Source organism: Acomys russatus, chromosome 2, assembly GCF_903995435.1.
Source record: "Acomys russatus chromosome 2, mAcoRus1.1, whole genome shotgun sequence".
Lineage (NCBI taxonomy): Eukaryota > Metazoa > Chordata > Mammalia > Rodentia > Muridae > Acomys > Acomys russatus.
This window is the reverse complement of record NC_067138.1, coordinates 35,584,862-35,604,012: the sequence shown is the minus strand read 5'-3', so window position 1 is coordinate 35,604,012 and position 19,151 is coordinate 35,584,862. Positions and strand designations below refer to the sequence as shown.

Below are 19,151 nucleotides of genomic sequence, written 5' to 3'. Positions count from 1 at the left end.
CAAGGCTACACAGAGAAACCCTGTCTCGAAAAACCAAAAAAAAAAAAAAAAAGAAACAATGTCTCAAGTCTGACCTTGAACTTGAGAGCATCAAAACATCTGTCCCCCAACCCCTTTTGTGCAGTGCTAGGGCCTCAGGCCAGGACCTTGCACATGCTAGGCAAGCAGTATACTCTGACCTATACGTTGTATGCATGGCTACCATTTAGTTCAGTGAAACAGGCCTATGTAATGAGCAGGTGAAAGAGACACAGAACAGGGTCTAGGAGAGACACAGGCATAGGCAGCTATAGTGAAACTGGAGATGCGTAAACACTACCTGCTTCTCAGAAGCAGTGCTAGCCTTGTAGTGCACGAGGGACACAATGTCAGGGAAGCCCAGTTGTGGTCGGGTTTTTTGTTTTTGTTTTGTTTTCAAGACAGGGTTTCTCTGTATAGTTCTGGCTGTCCTGGAACTTGCTCTGTAGACCAGGCTGGCCTCTATCTTATAGATATCCACTTGCCTCTGCCTCCCAAGTGCTGGGATTAAAGGCATGCCCCACCCCGCAGTTTGGCTCTGTGTTCAGTTTTTATTGGTGCTCAGCACATATGACTTTGGCCCTTTGTGTAGCTGACCTGATTCTGAAGCCTCTGCAGAGACAGAACTTAGGCTGTGTGGCCCCACAATAAAGCACACTCTTAGCATAACTCGAAGGCATGGTCTAGTCTTCCCAGCTACTAAAGGATTTTCTTGTCAGGCAGGTGTTACCTCCTAGGAGTAGGGGACAGAGGTCAGATCACTCTTTGTGGAAGATTAAACATTTATTCACAATAAGTAAGATCCGTGAAAACGAATTATGATGAAAGGCGATTTGTGAGGCTTTTTGCATGGTACTTTATTATTATCAAATAGGTTAAAAAAAAAAAGATTTATTTATTTGCTGGGTGTGGTAGAGCATGCCTTTAATCCCAGCACTGGTAGGCAGAGACAGGTGGACCTCTGTGAGTTCTAGGCAAGCCTGGTCTACAACTTGAGTCTCGGACAGCCAGGGCTACACAGAGGAACCTTGTCTCAAAAAACAAAATAAAACAAAAAAGGGCTTAAGAGATGGCTCAAATGGCTGCTCTTCTAAAGGTCTTGAGTTCAATTCCCAGCAATCACATGGTGGCCTATAACCATCTAATTTGTGATCTGATGCCCTCTTCTGGTCTGCAGGTGTACATGCAGGCACGGCATTTTATATATAATAAAAATCTTTTTTAAAAAAGATTTATTTATTTATACATCTGCATGCCAGAAAAGGGCATCAAATCCCAGTATAGTTGGTTGTGAGCCACCATATGGATACTGGGAATTGAACTTAGGACCTCTGGAAGAATAGACAGTGCTCTTAAACACTGGACCATCTCTCCTCTTATCAAATTGTAATTCAAAGTAAAATGTGTCATTTTCATTTTGTCCCTTTTCTCTCCCTCCATCCTTTATTAATTGTTTCCCTGAGGTGTTGGGAATTGAATTAGGGCCCCATCTGTGCTAAACAAACACTATCACCGAGCTATACCCCAGCGTCTTTTTCTGTTTAAATGAAAACAGATTAAAACCTAGGCAAGGTGACTCATACATAGTATTGCAGAAGTGGAGGCAGAAGAATCAAAAGTTCAAGGTCATTAGCTTGGCTGCATTGCAAATTTCATGCCAACCTTTGATACTTGAAACCTTACCTAAAAAAATAAAAAGAAAAAAAAATCAGGTATGGCAGCTCATGTACTGAGAAGGCAGAAGCTGGAGGATTGCTTTGAGTTTGAAGCCAGCTTGGGCTACAGAGTGAGGTCCTGTCCCAAAGACAAAAGGAAAAGCCAAGTGGTGGCTCGTGTCTATAATCCCAGCATTCTGTCAGCTCATGCCTGTATTTTCAGAAGGCTGAGGCAGAGACTCACTCTAGTAAATGTCAGTTCCAAAACAACCTGGGCTACTGAGTGCGATCATCCTGTCCCAAAGAAGAAGAAAGAATGGGGAAAGAAAAAGAAGAGGGGTACATGCCTTGAATCCCAGCACCTGGAGGCTGAGACATGTGCATCTGTAAGCTTGATGCCAGCCTGGTCTACTCAATAAAACCTCGTCTCAAAACAAACAAAACACAACAACAAATTAGGTACTATTCTATTGCTGAAAATTAGAAATAAAGATTGTTTTCATTCTTCATTAATATTTTATGGGTAGTTAAACATAATTTAGGAAAAAGAAATCAAAGTCAGGCGTGGTGGTGAATGCCTTTAATCCCAGCACTCAGGAGGCGGAGGCAGGTGGATCGCTGTGAGTTCGAGGTTAGTCTGGTCTACAGAAAGAAAGAAAGAGAGAGAGAAAGAAAAGAAAAAAGAAATCAGATAATGATGTGCTATAGGATTTGTGATATGTGACTTTTTTTTTCCCTAGCTTGAAATTCATTTGGACTCCTTACGTGTGCATGTTAGCAGCATTTGGTGTATGTTCCCCCGAACTCTGGATGACACTTTTAAAGTGGCTTCGATTAAGAACTGTACACCCAATACTGTTGGTGAGCCCTTGTTATTTTGTGTTTAATACTCTTTATCTGCCAGTTATATAAAATAAAATGTTAGCGTCATAAAGATGGCTCTGGGGGGTAAAGGCACCTGCCCCCCAAGCCTGATGATTTGAGTTCAATCCCTGGGACCCACATGATGGAAGGAGAGAACTGATTCCCATTAGCTGTCTTACATGCACAGGTGTGTGTGTGCGCGCACACACACACACACACACACACACACACAATTAAATAGATAAATATAATAAAAAAATTTATTGCTAGTAAATGAAAACCAAGACAGCCAGGTGCTGGTGTGCATGAATGAGCCTGTGGACATTAGCAGAGGGTGTCACAGTGTGCCGTGAGCCACCGCGGGTGCTGGTGTGCATGAGCCTGTGGACATTAACAGAAGGTGTCACAGTGTGCCGTGAGCCACCGCGGGTGCTGGTGTGCATGAGCCTGTGGACATTAGCAGAAGGTGTCACAGTGTGCTGGGAGCCACCGCGGGTGCTGGTGTGCATGGGCCTGTGGACATTAGCAGAAGGTGCTACAGTGTGCTGGGAGCCACCGGGGGTGCTGGTGTGCATGAGCCTGTGGACATTAGCAGAAGGTGTCACAGTGTGCTGGGAGCCACCGGGGGTGCTGGTGTGCATGGGCCTGTGGACATTAGCAGAAGGTGCTACAGTGTGCTGGGAGCCGGAGCCACGGGGTGGGGGGGGGGGGTGCTGGGAACTGACACTGGTTCTCTGCAACAGCAGTAAGCACTCTTTAACTGTTGAACCATCTCTTCAGCATCCAGCAGTTTTTTTGGTGTTTTTGTTTGAGATGGAATCTCACTGTGTAGCTCTGGTTGGCCTAGAACTCAGTCTGTAGACTAGGTGACCTTGAACTTAGTTCTGTCTGTCTCTGCCTCCTTTAGTGGCATGTGTCACCACACCCTACTCCGTTTTTGAAGGTCTGCCTTATATAGCAAATACTTTCACCACGACCTCACCTTAATGTGATTGAAACACATTAATCTCACTCACTTCACTTTGAGCTAGATTCATGTCAGTCTCCATGATTGAATTTTATAAGTATAAGGATATTTAGTTGGTCATAGTCAGTGCTAATACCTCTAACATATATTGTAAAATATGTTGATCCATAACTCTTTTTGCTTTACTGTTTTAGGCTCTTATTCTGAGCATGGCTGTGCCCACTATTATAGGTCTTAGTTTGTGGAAAGAGGTAAGAAAACTGAAATTTTATATTATGAAAATGTGCTTACTTATAAGATGATAAATTTGTGTGTGTGTGTGTGTGTGTGTGTGTGTGTGTGTAGGAAGCTTCTGTCAAGATGCTGTGCTAACATAGCTGATGTCCTTAATGTTACTGCTGCTGTTGCTTCCTAAGAAAAGAGCCAGAATAATTTTTTTTTCTTTCTTTTTTCTGTCTTGGTTGTCCTAGAATTCATTATGTAGATCAGGTTGGCTTCTAACTCAGAGATGTGCTTGCCTCTGCTTCCTGGGTGGTGGGATTAGAGACATGTCCCACCAACTTTCTACTTCTAAAATGCTTTATTTACTTATTTGTGTATTTTATATATGTGAGCACTCACTTGCTTGTTGTCTTTTGAGACAAGTCTCAGCATGTAGCCCACAGTGGCCTTGAGTTCAGCAGCTCAAGTCCTGGGGTTACACATGCACCCTATCACGTCCAGCCTGGAACACCTCCGGATGCCATCTAACACGGCTTCCATTAGCCTTTTGCCATTGTAAAGTCTTACCATAATTGACAACATTATTGACTAAGAAGTAAGTCTTAATATTTAAACATATTTTGGTAACTCCAATTTTAATATTTGTGAAATGAAAGAAAGTTTTGGCTTAACATAATGTAGCCGGAAACTGCCAATAAATCTGCAAAATATTTGTCCTTGAATTTTTTTATTCAGTATGTCTGTGCATGAAAGCTATAGCTGATGTTTTTTTGGTAATAGCATTAGTTGAAGTGAGTAAACTGTAAAATTGTAATTATCCAGGTTGAAAAGAGTGAGGAGTGAAGAGACCTGGTAGCTCTGCTAGCCACAGTGCTTCCAGTCAGGCTTTGGAATACTCTGAAACAGCTTTAAGCCTTCCAGTTACTCACACCTCTGGGTATTTTGTTTTGTGTTTTAGTTTTTTCCACGATTAATTACAGAATTAACAGAACTACAAGAATTCTATGATCCAGATACAGTGGAACTAATGACCTGGATAAAGTAAGGACAAAATTGCCCAAGACTTATTAACTGTCATTAACTAATTATTGCATGCCGTCTTGTGAATTCACAGACAATAATAAATGAATTGTTCAAATTCTTTTATAAACTCAGGAATCATTACTTAGTACTTTTTTTGTTTTGTTTTGGTTTGGTTTTTTGAGACAGGGTTTCTCTGTGTAGCCTTGGCTATCCTGGACTCATTTTGTAGACCAGGCTGGCCTTGAACTCACAGCGATCTGCCTGCCTCAGCCTCTCAGTCCTGAGATTACAGACGTGCGCCTGTAATTCTAAACTTACCTACATAAACTAAATAAACTTGCCTTAATGTTGAAACAACAGTGGTAAGGATGAGATTGGGGGTTTGGAGACCCTCCCTTCCATACAGCACAACTGTGGACTCCAGGGGCAGACATCCTTTCCTTACTCAGGCTCTGAGAACAACTCAGGGACCCAGCATAGGCTGTATTGCAGTGAAAACATTGAGAAATAAAATGTCCAAATAGCCATGCTCCATTTGTTAGCTCCTGATTAGAAACAACCTCAACAATAGAAGTCTCTTTCATCCCTGAGTTTGTAGTAATGAGTCTGAATTCACATGGGCTTGGAGTTTGAAATGTCCATAAAAAGTAGTCCTGAGTTGGTTCTCCTCGATTCAGGCTATACAGCATTCCATAAAGGGTTTCATGAAACTCCAAAGTAACAAGCAAATGAGAAAACAATTCAGTATAGCACATATCAGCTATTATTATTGTGATAAACAGTGGAATTGGGCTTTAGCACTTCCTGATAATTTGTGTTCTTTCATTTTGGCGTGTAATGGACTGTCATAACACTTTAGCATTATAAACAATCAAGAGTTAAGGTTCTGTACATTTTTGAAGGTCAGCAAGTGGTAACACAGTGGAAAAGATTCTTCTGGCCTCAGCCAGCTCAGGAGGGACTGAGCAGTCAGGCATGGCCTCTTCTGCTTGTGTTTGGCTAGTTGTCACTTGAGATCAGATTAGCGTGGCCTGTGTTCTCATGGTATGTGCACCTGTTTATGACACAGTAGCTGGGGAGTTCCCAAAGGCAAACAGAATGGGCAGGGTTCAATGTAAAGCACACAGTCTATAATACTTAGCTTGTATCTTAAGGTTTCTATTGCTGTTATGAAACACCATGACCAAAAGCAGCTTGGAGAGAAAGGGTATATTTCATCTTAGACTTTTGTAACATTGTCCTTCATTGAAGGAAGTCAGGACAGGAATCTACAGATGGGAACTGATGCAGGAATGCTGCTTACTGCGTGGCTTGTTCAGCCTGCTTTCTTAGAGCACCCAGGACCATCTTCCCCTCCAGGGACAGTGACCTGGGTTCACTCATCTCAATTGTGAATCATGAAAATGCACCACAGACTTGCCTAGAAGCCAATTGTACGGAGACAGTTTTTCAGTTAAGAATCCCTCTTCCCAGCTGGGTGTGATGACGCATGCCTTTAATCACAGCACTTAGGAGGCAGAGAGGCCAATCACTGAGGTCAAGGCCAGCTTGGCCTACAGAGTGAGTTCCAGGACAGCCAGGGCTACACAGAGAAACCCTGTCTCAACCAAAAAAAAAATCCCTCTTCTGAGATATGTCTCTAGCTTGTGTCAAGTTGACATGGAGCTAGCCAGCACACACAGCTGTTGTCCTACTAATGTAGCAAATCACATAGCCAAGCTTAGCATTCCGCTGCATATCCATAGCTGAGAGAGAGAAGAAATAATGCAGCCATTTTTTTTTGTGATCAGTCTATCCCTGGATAGAGATTTCCAAATAACTATGTTGAAAATTGTTAAAGATCTAATAAGCAAAATAAAAGTCCTAGAAGAGCCAAACCTGGTAGTGTATACCTATATGTAGAGTATTCTAAGACTAAGGCAGGGGGATCATTATAAGCTTGAGATTGGCCTGAGGTACAGAGTGAGATCCTGGTGGTGGTTGTGGTTGTTTTTAAGGCCTGGAAAACAAATCAGATGGAACAAAAAATATAGAAGTGACAAGTTTATAGCATGAGTGCATAAAAGTGAGGCTAGGTCTTATAATAAGGTCTTATTTCTATAAAGATGCTCCTTATATTATATAGTCTTTTTTTTAGGTTGTCTTAACCATTGCTACTAATACTTAATATTATAATTATAATAATACTTAATATTATAATATAGTTGCTGTTGGAGGCCATGACAATACAATGTTGTGTTGTCACTAACAAAAAAGGGAGCTGCATCATATGTGTGATTAACCAAAGCCAGGAGGAGGAGGAGGAGGAGGTGGTGGTGGTGGTGATGGTGGTGGTGGTGGAGGAGGAGGAGGAGGAGGAGGAGGAGGAGGAGGAGGAGGAGGAGGAGGAGGCGGCAGATGCAGAGGGATCGCTATGAGTCTACAGAGTGAGTTCCAGAACAACCAAAGCTATACAGAGAAACCCTGTCTCAAAAAACAAAAACAAAAGCATGGCAAAGGCCTGAACAGTTTGATGTTGGATAATTAGATATTTATCTGAGTATAATTAAGGTTTTAAAGATTTACTTATTTTATTATGTATACAATGTTCTGCCTGTGTGTGTGCCTGCAGGCCAGAAGAGAGCACCAGATCTCATTATAGATGGTTGTGAGCCACCATGTGGTTGCTGGGGATTGAATTTAGGACCTGAGAAGAGCAGCCAGTGCTCTTAACCTCTGAGCTGTCTCTACAGCCCAAGTATAATTCTTTTTGTCTTGTCTGTTTCCTTACTCCTGAGTCTTCCATTAGGACAGTAGCCAGGTGCTAGTCGTCTTCTTCTTCCAAAGTTTAGCTCTATCTGCAGTACACAGCAGCCAGATGTGGGATAGTGCATGTTGGGGTGAATAGGTAAATTAGGTATAGCTGGAGGTACAGCTCACAGGGAGAATTCATGTGTACATGTGTGTGCGCGGCATGTGTGTGAAAGCTATAGGACAGTTTTCAGGAGTAAGTTCTTCCCACTGTATGGATTCTGGGGATCACGCTCATGCCTTCAGGTTTGGTAGCAAGTGCGCCCTTACCTGCTGAACGCTCTCTCCAGTCTGTGAAGCACTCTTGACCATGTATGGAGGCTCTGAGTTTCATCCTAGCACTGTGAAAATAAATAGAAGATGGAAGGAAAGAATTTGTTTGTTGGTTCACTACCCTGTGAGTGGCACCTGAGACTTTGTAGTGGGGTAGTCTACACTGTTGTCAGGGGACAGGAGCAGGAGGGTGAATGGATGTGACGGATTTGAGTTATGTGGAGTTAGTGTGTGCAGAACAGGAGTGTGAGAGCCAGCCACCCTATCTGATAGAGCCTTGGCTGGCCTGGACTTGCTTTGAAGACCAAGCTGGTCTTGAACTCACTGCAATCCGCCTGCCTCTCCCTTCTGAGTGCTGGAATTAAAGGCGTGCGCTACCATGCCCAGCTCCTTCCTTCCTTCCTTCCTTCCTTCCCTCCCTTCCTCCCTCCCTCCCTTCTTACACTCCCCCTCCTTTTTTTCCCACAAGACAAGGTTTCTGTGTGTGGCCCTGGCCAGCCTGGAACTGGCTCTATAGACCAGGCTGGCCTTGAACTCAGAAGTCTGCCTGTCTCTGCCTTAGGAGTGTTAGGATTAAAGGTGTGCGCCACCACTGCCTGGCATATTCTTCTTTCTTATCTCTACTCCCTTTGTTTAAAAGAAAAAAAATTCTCTGTGTTCAGTACTTAAAACAGCTGCTGGCATACAGTAGGTGTTCAGTCTAGCCTGCTTTTTAAAAAATATTATTCAAATTACATCCCAGTTGTTATTCTCTCACTTCTTTCTTTCCATTCCCTCCCTCCCTCCCTCTGTCATTCTATTTCCCTCCCCTAGACCTGTGACAGAGGGGACTTCCTCCTCCACCATATGACCACAGCCTATCAGGTCTCATCCTGGTAGGCTGCTTCCCCTTCCTCTGAGTGTCACCAGGCCTCGCTACCAAGGGGAAGTAGTCAGATAGGAGGCACCAGAGTTCATGTCAGAGTCAGTCCCCACTCTCCACACAGCTGTGGAGAATGAGCTATCCATTGGCTAGATCTGAATATGGGATCTAGGTTTACTGCATGCATTGTCCTTGGTTGGTACGAGCCTGCTTTTAAATTAATACAGAAATGAACCACATTTAACGATTTGAATCTAAGTGTGCTACACATCGCAAGTTGCTGGTGTTTGAGGGTTGGTATAAATCAATGATCTTAATATTGTATTTGCTCTTTCATTATATAATCTTTTGGTTCCTTATAGGAGGCAAGCTCCAGTTGCAGCTGTGTTTGCAGGAAGCCCGCAGTTAATGGGAGTGATTAAACTGTGTACTGGGTGGATGGTGACAAGCTTGCCACTTTACAGTGATGATGAGCTTCTCAAGAGAAATGAAAACGTAAGGCATTTCATGTTCTACATTTGAGTCTTTAAAATTAACATTTTCATTTAAAATTAAAATTAACTTTAATCTTGAGAGCTAGGAAAATATAATTGTCAAAGATGTAATTCACTTCAGTTTTTTTTTGTTTTTGTTTTGTTTTTTTTTTTGTTGTTTTTTTTTTTTTTCGAGACAGGGTTTCTCTGTGTAGCCTTGGCCATCCTGGACTCACTTTGTAGACCAGGCTGGCCTCGAACTCACTGCGATCCACCTGCCTCTGCCTCCCGAGTGCTGGGATTAAAGGCATGCGCCACCGCGCCTGGCTCACTTCAGTTTCTAAAAGTGGTTGTTAGGTTGAAACAGGAGGGCGTCTCTGAGTTTGATGCTAGCCTGTGCTCCGTAATGAGTTTCAGACTAGCCAGAGCTACATAGCAAAACCACCTCAAAAGTGAAAAATAGAAAAAGGAAAAAAGATAAAAGTTGTGTGATTAACTTTACCAAGACAAAATCCCATGTGGCAGCTCACAGCTATCTGTAACTCCAGTTCTAGGGGAGCCACTGTCCACTTTTGGCCTTAACAGGCACTGGGCATGCACATGGTGCACAAACATATATGCAGGCAAACACACACACACACACACACACACACATACAATAAAATAAAATATAAAAATTTTAAATGTATTTAAAATACTACCCAGTATGGGTGCATGCCTTCACTCTTAGCACTCAGGAAACAGGGGCAGAGGATCTGTGAGTTCAAGGCCAGCCTGGTTTATCTACATGGTGAGTTCCAGGACGGTCAGGACTCTGTGCCAAAAAACAAAAAAACTTTAGTCTAGAATTAAGTGTCTGGACTCAAATGTTAGTCCTCCACATTACCTTAAGTAAGCTATTAAACCTGGAAATAGTAGTAACAATTTTTACTAAACCACAGTAAATTAAATTACTAAACAGTAAAACTTCAAAGTTAACTTTTATATTTTACTGTTGACTCTTTCTGTTTGTTTGCATTCAGGGATAGGGTCTCAAGTTGTGTATGTAGTCAAGGTTAGCCTTGAACTCAGGATTCTCCTCTACATCCCCGTTTGCTGGGATTGCAGGAATGCTCCAGTCAGTACTCAGAATGCACTATTAAATCGTAATTGTATGTACGTGCATGTACATAGACACCCTTGAGGCAGCTGTGAAACATAAAGGCTGAACAATTAAGTGTTACAATGGAGTTACTAGATGTGTTTAGAGTTGTCTGTGCCGAGATGCCATATGCCTGTTATCCTAGCAGTTGGGAGACAGAGGCAAGGATTGCAGTAAGTTCAAGGCCAGCCTGGACTATAAAGTGAGACTGAAAAAGCCAAAATTTTTTTTTAAGTTTTTAAAAATGGATAGAGGAAAAGTTAAGTATAGTCACAGCAGAACATACTGAAGCAGGCAGAGGACAGATACAGAGACAAACCTGAGGGTGCCCGGCCTCAGGGCGGCAGTCAGTCCTGAGTAATGCCTGCTGTGCTTCAGAGAAACGGCCTTGTTAGTTAGAGTATGCACAGGGAATCCCTAAGACTTATTCCCGTGTCCCCCTTCCCATCCATCTAAAAACAATCAACTCGGGCTTTTTGTTTTTGAGACAAAATACCGCTATGTAGCCCAGGTTTCCACAATGCCCAGATTCTTTTGTTTTTGTTTTGTTTTGTTTTGTTTTTTGATAGGACTTTTTCCCAGTGTGGTGTTTCAGAATCTTTTGTTTTGTTTTGTTTTTCCAGACAGGGTTTCTCTGTGTAGCCCTGGCCGTCCTGGACTCACTTTATAGAACAGGTTGGCCTCAAACTTACAAAGATATGCCTGTCTCTGCCTCCAGAGAGCTGGAATTAAAGACCTGTGCCACCATGCCTGCCTCTCAGTCGAGTCATTTATAATCAGAGTTCCAATTAAATATTTTATCTTTTATGGAAGTTGCTCCAAGAATAGGAGCCATGCTTTGTTTTGTTTTCCCTTTTCAAGGGTTGGCTTTCTCTCTGGTGTCTAGTAAACAGCAGTTAGTGGATTATTTTATCTAATCACAATCCAAGTGAAGCTGCACAGGCGAGACGGTGTTATTTAGACAGTGTCTCTACTGTATAGCACATGGCCTACCCATCGTGTGTCAACTCAGGATGGCTTTGCCTGGAGAAGATATTTGGTAATATCTTGACATATTTGGATGTCATAACTAGAGGTAGGAGTCTATGGGCATCGAGCAGCTGCAGACCAGGGATGTGGACAGCACAGCCTCTGCACTGTCCTCAGTGAAGCACTTGTCTAGCCTCTTAGTAATGTTGCTGTTTCACAGAAATGTTATTTTAAAGGTTCTTTTTAGGGGTGTGTGTGTGTATGCGTGTGTGTGTGTGTGTGAGTGTGCGCGCGCGCACACACCACACATGCACGTGCATTTGGAGACCAGAAGGCGGCATCAGGTCCCCTGGGGCTGGAGTTGCAGGAGGTCCTATGCTAGAGCAGGAAGAGCTCTTACCTGCTGAACCATCTCTACAGCCCCCAAAAGTATTTTCAAAGTCCCAAAAGTTTATAAAAGTGTGTAAGCAACTGTCAACAGATTTAGGCTTGGAGAGACTAGAAGTATGTCATTAAATAGTTTAGCAAAATGAAGTAGCCATTTTTCTCTAATAGGCAAAGGATTTGTATTAACAATCTTTTTTTCCCCCAAGACAGGGTTTCTCTGTGTAGCCTTGGCTGTCCTGGACTCACTTTGTAGACCAGGCTGGCCTAGAACTCACAGAGTGGCCTGCCTCTGCCTCCCTGAGTGCTGGGATTAAAGGCGTGCACGACCACACCCAGCTTGTATTAACGTTTTATATAGTGTTTTCAGATATTAGATAGTCAGCATTGGTGACATGTATTAGGCAACTAATTAATGTACTTCAAATAGCTCTGGATTCTTTTTAAAATTTTTTTATATGTTGTGGGTGCTTTGCTTGCTGATTGTGCGCCATGTGTGTACAGTGCCTCTGGAGGCCAGAAGAGGGCGTTGATCGTCTGAAATTGAGATTAGACACAGTTGTACTTATAGACAGTTGGGAGCTACTCTGTGGGTGCTAGAAATGGAGCCTGGTTCTCTGAAACATAACCAGTGTTTTTTTTTTTTTTTTTTTTTTTTTTCTTCTTTTTTTTTTGGTTTTTCCGAGACAGGGTCTCTCTGTGTAGCCTTGCCTGTCCTTTACTCACTCTGTAGTCCAGGCTGGCCTTGAACTCACAGCGATCTGCCTGCCTCTGCCCCCCAAGTGCTGGGATCAAAGGTGTGCACCACTACGCCTGGCTTATAACCAGTCTTCTTAAACACTGAGAAATCTCTCCAGCTCTAGGATCTTACTCAGTCTAGGTATTAGATCTTGATTTTTTTTTTTTTCAGAATAAATAGTATTGTAGCACCATAGGTCTGAAAAATTTGTGATGAGATGGCCATCTAATCACACCCTTTCTCATTATTTCTGAATGGCAATTTATTTATTTTTTAAGATTTATTGATGTATTATTTATATAGTATTCTGCCTGCATGTATGCTTACAGGCCAGAGAAGGGCACCAGATCTCATTATAGATGATTATGAGCCACCATGAGGTTGCTGGGAATTGAACTCAGGGCCTTTGGAAGAACAGTCAGTGCTCTTAACTTCTGAGCCATCGCTCCAGCCCCTGGCCAAATTTTCTTGTTCTTTTTGTTGTTGTTGTTGTTGTTGTTGTTTTGTTTTTTTGGTTTTTCAAGACAGACTGTCTCTGGCTGTCCTGGACTCTCTTGTAGACCAGGCTAGCCTCAAACTCACAGGGATCCGCCTGCCTCTGTTCCTGAGTGCTGGGATTAAAGGCGTGCATCACCACCGCTGGGCACATTGTTGACTCTTATCTCATATGGAAAATGAGCATTCTGACACATGGCAATAAAAGAACTATAGGAACTATTACAACTCAATAGTAAAACAAAGCTGGGTGGTGGTGACGCACACTTTTATTCCCAGTACTTGGAAGGCAGAAGTAGGTGAATCCTTTTGAGTTGGAGGTCAGCCTGATCTAGAGTAAGTTCCAGGACAGCCACTGCTACACAAAGAAATCCTGTCTCCAAGGACCCTGATAATGATGATGATTAAATTTTGAAAATAGGCAAAGGGGGGCTGGAGAGATGGCTCAGAGGTTAAGAGCACTGACTGCTCTCCCAAAGGTTCTGAGTTCAATTCCTAGCAACCACATGGTGGCTCAGAACCATCTACAATGAGATCTGGTGCCCTCTTCTGACATGCAAGTGTATATGCAGGCAGAGCTCTGTATATATAATAATAAATAAATAAATCTTAAAAAAAAAAAAGAAAATAGGCAAAGGACTTCTATGGCATTTTTTTTCTCAAAGAAGTGACCAATTTGTGTGTGAAATGGTACACAACGTCATTAACCCTCAGGAAAATGAAAATCAGATCCACAAGTACATAGCTCTGCATACCAAGTAGCATAGCTACCAGCAAGGGACACGTGAGCTGGGCTTGGTGGTCTACACTTTAATTCAGCACTGAAGGGTGTGGTGGGCAGGGGCAGGACAATCTCTGTGAAGTCAAGGAGAGCCTGCTGCTCTTCATATTATTCTAGGACTGCCAGGGCTACGTAGATATTCTACGTAGTCAGAGTCTTCATAAGATTAATTGCAGCTAACCTTCTGACATAGCAATTCTGTTAGAAATGAAAATCTATGTCCTGCACAAGACTATATAAATATTCATCTATATTATCTATAGTGGCCCCAAAGTGGAAGCAACCAAAATGTTTATGACTGATGATAGATAAGCAAAATGTCTTATCCTGGGCTGAGAGATGGCTCAGTGGTTAAGAGCACTGCTTGCTCTTCCAGAGGTTCTGAGTTCAATTCCCAGCAACCACATAGAAGCTCACCACTATCTAATGAGATCTGGTGCCCTCTTCTGGTATGCAAGTGTACATGCAGGCAAAACACTGTAAACATAAATAAATATTTTTTAAATGTCTTATCCTTATGTTAATAGAATAAATATTACTTGTCTTTGACATAAGGAAGTACTTAAGCATGCTACACTACAATATGGATTAACTAGGCAAGGGATGTATGCATGTGACACAAGTGTCTCAGGGGTCCAGAAGAGGATGTCCTCGACCCTGCAGATGGAGTTAGAGCAGGTGTGAACTGCCTTGTGCAGGTGCTGGGAACCAAACTCAGGTCTCCTGCAAGAGTAATGTGTGCTCCTAACTGCTGAGCCTTCTCTCCATCTCTGTTAAGTGTATTTTATTAAAGCTGTGTAACTTTAATTAACGGGTGCTTTCAGTGTCTTTTAAAGTTTCTTTTAATTATTTCCTTTCAGATTTACCAAATCTATTCCAAGCGATCTGCTGAGGATATTTATAAAATACTGAGATCTTACAAAGTTAACTACCTAATTGTAGAAGATGCCATCTGCAATGAGGTGGGAACTGGGAGAGGCTGCAGGGTTAAAGATTTACTAGATGTTGCAAATGGACATGTAAGTAACCATTTGAAAAATGGGTTGTTTCTAACTTTGTGTAGCCTAATCGTCTTCCTACGTGAGTTTTAGCTGCCACCTTCCCTCTCAGCGTGCAGTAGATCCACTACATTATCCAGTAACCAAGACGGCTTACAGGAGAAGTTGTAAGTCTGACAATAGGCCTGGTGGGAACAGGTGCTTTTACCCCTGAGAAAATTAGGCTAGAGGACGAGAAAAAGATCAATACATCACTCTGAGTTGTAGGACAAATTCTGTTTAGGTCGCCAGGATTTAGGATTTTTTCTGTCCCTTCTGAAATAATCACGTTTGTCTTAGTAAGCCAAGGCCAGTTTGGAGGTGAGGAATTTGTTTTCACAGTTCCCATTTTTCAGGCTTGGAGAGGTGGCTCGGCATTAAAGAGCCTTCTTGCCCTTAAGAGAACCCAGGCTGAGGTCTCATGGTTCACATAGCAGCTCACAACCTCCTGTTAACTCCAGTTTGAGGTGATCTAATGCCCTCTGCTGGCCTCTGAAGGTACTGCATGCATGATGGATGCATATATACAGACAGGCAAAAACACTTATCCACAGAAAATAAAAATAAATCTTTAAAAATTTCCCATTTTCAGCCGGGTAGTAGTGGTGCACGCCTTTAATCCCAGCACTTAGGAGATACAGGCAGGTGGATCGCTGTGCGTTTGAGGCCAGCCTGGTCTACTAAGTGATCCAGGACAGTCAAGGCTACATAGAGAAACCCTGTCTCGAAAAAAAAAAAAATCCCATTTTCCTGTCTCCATGACTAAATAGGCTTACTTTGTGCTGCATGTATTTTTTAAAATGTTTAATTTTAATTTATGTGTGCTGGTTGTGAGGGTGTCAGATCTTGGAGTCACAGACAGTTGTGAGCGCTGCATGTATTTTGAATGCTGTCAGATGGTGCTCGATAACATAATTTTGATTTATTGGTGACAGAGGGGATGTAATCACGAAGTGATATTTAGCAATTACTGATTTCTTTCTGTCTGCTCTCTGTTGCCTTTCTAGTCTTTATCACCCTACCTTTCTGCTCTTTCCCTCATATCATAGCAGGCACTAACAGCCGCTGTGCTATGAATGTTGGCTGCCTATGTCTGTTACAGGCGATACAATAATATCATAGAAACCAGCGAGCCGCCTTAGTGGGTAAAGTTTTTTGTTTCCAAGCCTGAAAACTTGAGTTTCAATCCTGGGACTCCTGAAAGTTGCCCCTTGACCTACGCACGCACGCACGCACGCACGCACGCACGCACGCACGCAAACATGAAATTAAAAAACCCTACAACTTAAACTTAGCTGAGCTCTGGTGGTGAGCATTGTGGATGGGAAGGTGGAAGCCTCACACACACGCGCGTGCCTGTTCGGTGACGACGGCCCTACACACGAAGATGTGATTGTGTTAGAGGATAGCATGCTCCGTGCTTATCCTTTGAGGCTGTGTGAGAATTCCTCACAGTGCTGGCAGTAGACTGTAGAAACTATGACAGCTAAATCTTAGAATGAAATCCTTTACAAACTGCAAACATTTTATGTTTATTTCTCAAGCTCAGTGTTCAGGAATTTAGTGGTTATGAGGATTTAGGAAAAGGCTTAAATTTGGTAAATACCATAAGATATTTTACACTATGTTTAACAGTAATTTTCATATAATATATGTGTGTGTATATGTTCCATAGTAAAAGGATTACATCATAAAATTTAGTGAGTTTCTAATATTGTGCTGCTTATTTTTTGACAGGTGGCTTGGGAAGAAGGTGACAAGTTAACCCATTCAAAATATGGGCGATTTTGTCATGAAGTGAAAGTCAACTATTCTCCCTATGTGAATTACTTCACTAGAGTGCACTGGAACAGATCCTACTTCGTATACAGAGTCAACACTGTGATATCCTTCCAATCTTGAAAAATAACAGAGCCTCCATTTCAAAGACGTGTTACTTGAAGTAAAATGCTCTTTCCGCGGCCCTGCCCAGTGTCTTGGAGATTGAGTGTGGGTATTTGAAACGCTGCTACTCCCCACCCTGCCGATGCCTGGCTTTAGGGTCTTCTTGGAAGTAGATGGTCAGACGTTGTTGTCATTTAGTAAAGTGTCAGATCCACCACTGCCGCCTTCCTCACAGCTTTCTTCCTTGGTATGCGATGTAAAGATTTCCCTGTTGCAGTGTTCCCTCATAACCCTATTCTATAATATTGAACTTTAATTTGAATATTTTCAAGGTCAGTGTTTACTTTGAAAACATAATTTTTAATAAGTACTTCATGTGATTTAAGTCCATAGTGCAAGAGAAAATTCTCCAAGCAAGTTTGTAACAGATGTAAATTTTTTACAATTAAAAATAATTTAAATGTTAATTAAAAATATGTGACATTTAAATGAAAATGGAAAGAACATAAGGGAAATGAGTGTTTTTATGAAACTGTTTCTATCATCTGCTGCAGTGAGAGCACGTTCTTATGATACATGGGACAAATTAGTACATTTAATTGTTTCATGACTGTTACGTGATTGACTTTTCTCACGTATGCCCATTAAGTTGATAACAGTGTAATCATGCTAAAACAATCACTCTTGTTAATATATACATACATATATATTTATATTAGTGGACATTTAAAAGAATTTTATAGTTTTTTTGGCTGTGGAGTATACAATCTAATTACATTTTCTATGGATATATTAAGTAAAAAAATTAACACTGTCACAATAATAATATGTACACTACCATGAGCATCCGTTTCTGGAGGTATATGCAGATGCATTTAAACCTAAGAGCAAATTGAGAGTTAAATAAAATTTTCAACAGTTCAGAGTATAAATGGTATATTCCTTTGTGTATTCTCATTTTTGAATCATTAAAAGAAATTCTGGGTGTAGTGGCGCATGCCTTTAATCCCAGCATTGAGAGGCAGAGGCAGGTGAATCTTTATGTGTTTGAGGCCAGCCTGGTCTACATAGTGAGTTCCAGGACAGCCAGAGCTACACAGTAAGACCTTGGTTTTTGGTTTTTTTTTTTTAGGGGTGGGGTGGGGGAAGAAATTCTAAATTAGTTTGACCTCTTGAAGACATCCAGGATAAGTTGGGTGTGGTGGCGCACGCCTTTAGTCTCAGACTCAGGAGGCAGAAGCAGGTGGATTTCTTTGGGTTCTAGGCCAGCCTGGTCTCCAACACGTATCTGGGACAGCCAAGGCTATACAGAGAAACTCTGTTTTGAAAAACCAAATAATAATAATAAAAAAGAGGAAGATTGAAGATAAAGTCTGTAGAAAAATGGTTTGATAGGATGCATATTAATTTACAGGACACAGCTGCTCCGTGAACTGTTCTGTAGCCTTTTGTTTGTTAGAGTGCTGCACAATTGCATCTGAGCATGTTTCCTTTCTTTCTGTAATATATATGTACTTTTTTTTCCAAGTATGTGCATTTCGAGTAACTTTCGGAGCTTAGCTGGCGTCTGTCGCATCTTGTAGTGTAGTCTACGTGGTCCTGTTCGCTCCCTTACATCCTTATTTCACCTGTAGACAGCAGCCGTGGCAGTGGGGCTCAGCCTGACTCCGAACATCTTGGCAGTCACAGTGTGCAGCATCGGGCCTTATGAAAAACTACCAGCCACTCAAGTACACAGTGAAAAGCCCACGGTCATTTTGTGATCAAAGTGTGTAGAGACAGTTTTTATATTGTGAAGGGGAAGTACACACTGTGTTTCCCTTGTAATATGAAATAGTCAATTAAATTTTTATTGACATATGCTAAGTTAGTTTTAGTTTTGTTTGTTGTATTAGTAAATTGCTTTTGTTTCTGTCAACTTATTTCTGAAACAGGTACAGTGAATTTTTTAGTTAAAAGTTTATAATTAGTCCCAGGCATGGTGGTTCACTTTTTTTTTTTCTGGTTTTTTCGAGACAAGGTTTCTCTGTGTAGCCTTGGCCATCCTGGACTCACTTTGTAGACCAGGCTGGCCTCAAACTCACAGCGATCCGCCTTCCTCTGCCTCCCGAGTGCTGGGATTAAAGGCGTGCGCCACCGCCGCCCGGCTGGTGGTTCACTTTTTAATCCCAGCACTCAAGAGGCAGAGGCAGGCGGATCTCTGGGTTCAAGGCCAGCCTGGTCTCCAGAGTGAGTTTCAGGACAGCCAGAGCTACATAGTGAGACTCTTGTCTCCAAAAAACAAACAGAGTTTATACTTAACTTTTCACTCAGCATCAACTGAAACAAGAAGTAAGTTTATTATAGAAATGACAGTATTAGCTGAGGATGTGCCGATCTGTGGCAGAGCATTAGGTTGGCAGAGCATTAGGTTGGCATCTACAAAGCCCTGGGTTCAGTTCCCAGCACTGCGGGGGGCGGGGGGAGGGGGGGACACCAGTAAAGGAAAGAGAAGAATAAAGTGATGACTCCTGTCTTCACTGTCACTAAGACAGTAACACTGGAAACTATGTTAAAAGCATTTAAAATTTCCTG

The 19,151-nt window shown here is 42.1% G+C and overlaps 1 protein-coding gene across 1 annotated transcript in view; it reads left to right on the top strand.

Moving 5' to 3' along the window:
• Dpy19l4 (dpy-19 like 4) overlaps positions 1-17,035 on the top strand; it is a 48,233-nt gene extending 31,198 nt beyond the window's left edge. Inside the window, exons 14-19 of the mRNA XM_051160261.1 lie at positions 2,414-2,534; positions 3,699-3,755; positions 4,685-4,767; positions 9,037-9,169; positions 14,517-14,675; positions 16,431-17,035. Of these exons, the coding sequence (XP_051016218.1) occupies positions 2,414-2,534; positions 3,699-3,755; positions 4,685-4,767; positions 9,037-9,169; positions 14,517-14,675; positions 16,431-16,595 (718 nt within the window). The 3' untranslated portion in view covers positions 16,596-17,035. The remainder of the gene's footprint in view (positions 1-2,413; positions 2,535-3,698; positions 3,756-4,684; positions 4,768-9,036; positions 9,170-14,516; positions 14,676-16,430) is intronic.
• The last annotated feature ends 2,116 nt before the right edge of the window (positions 17,036-19,151 follow it).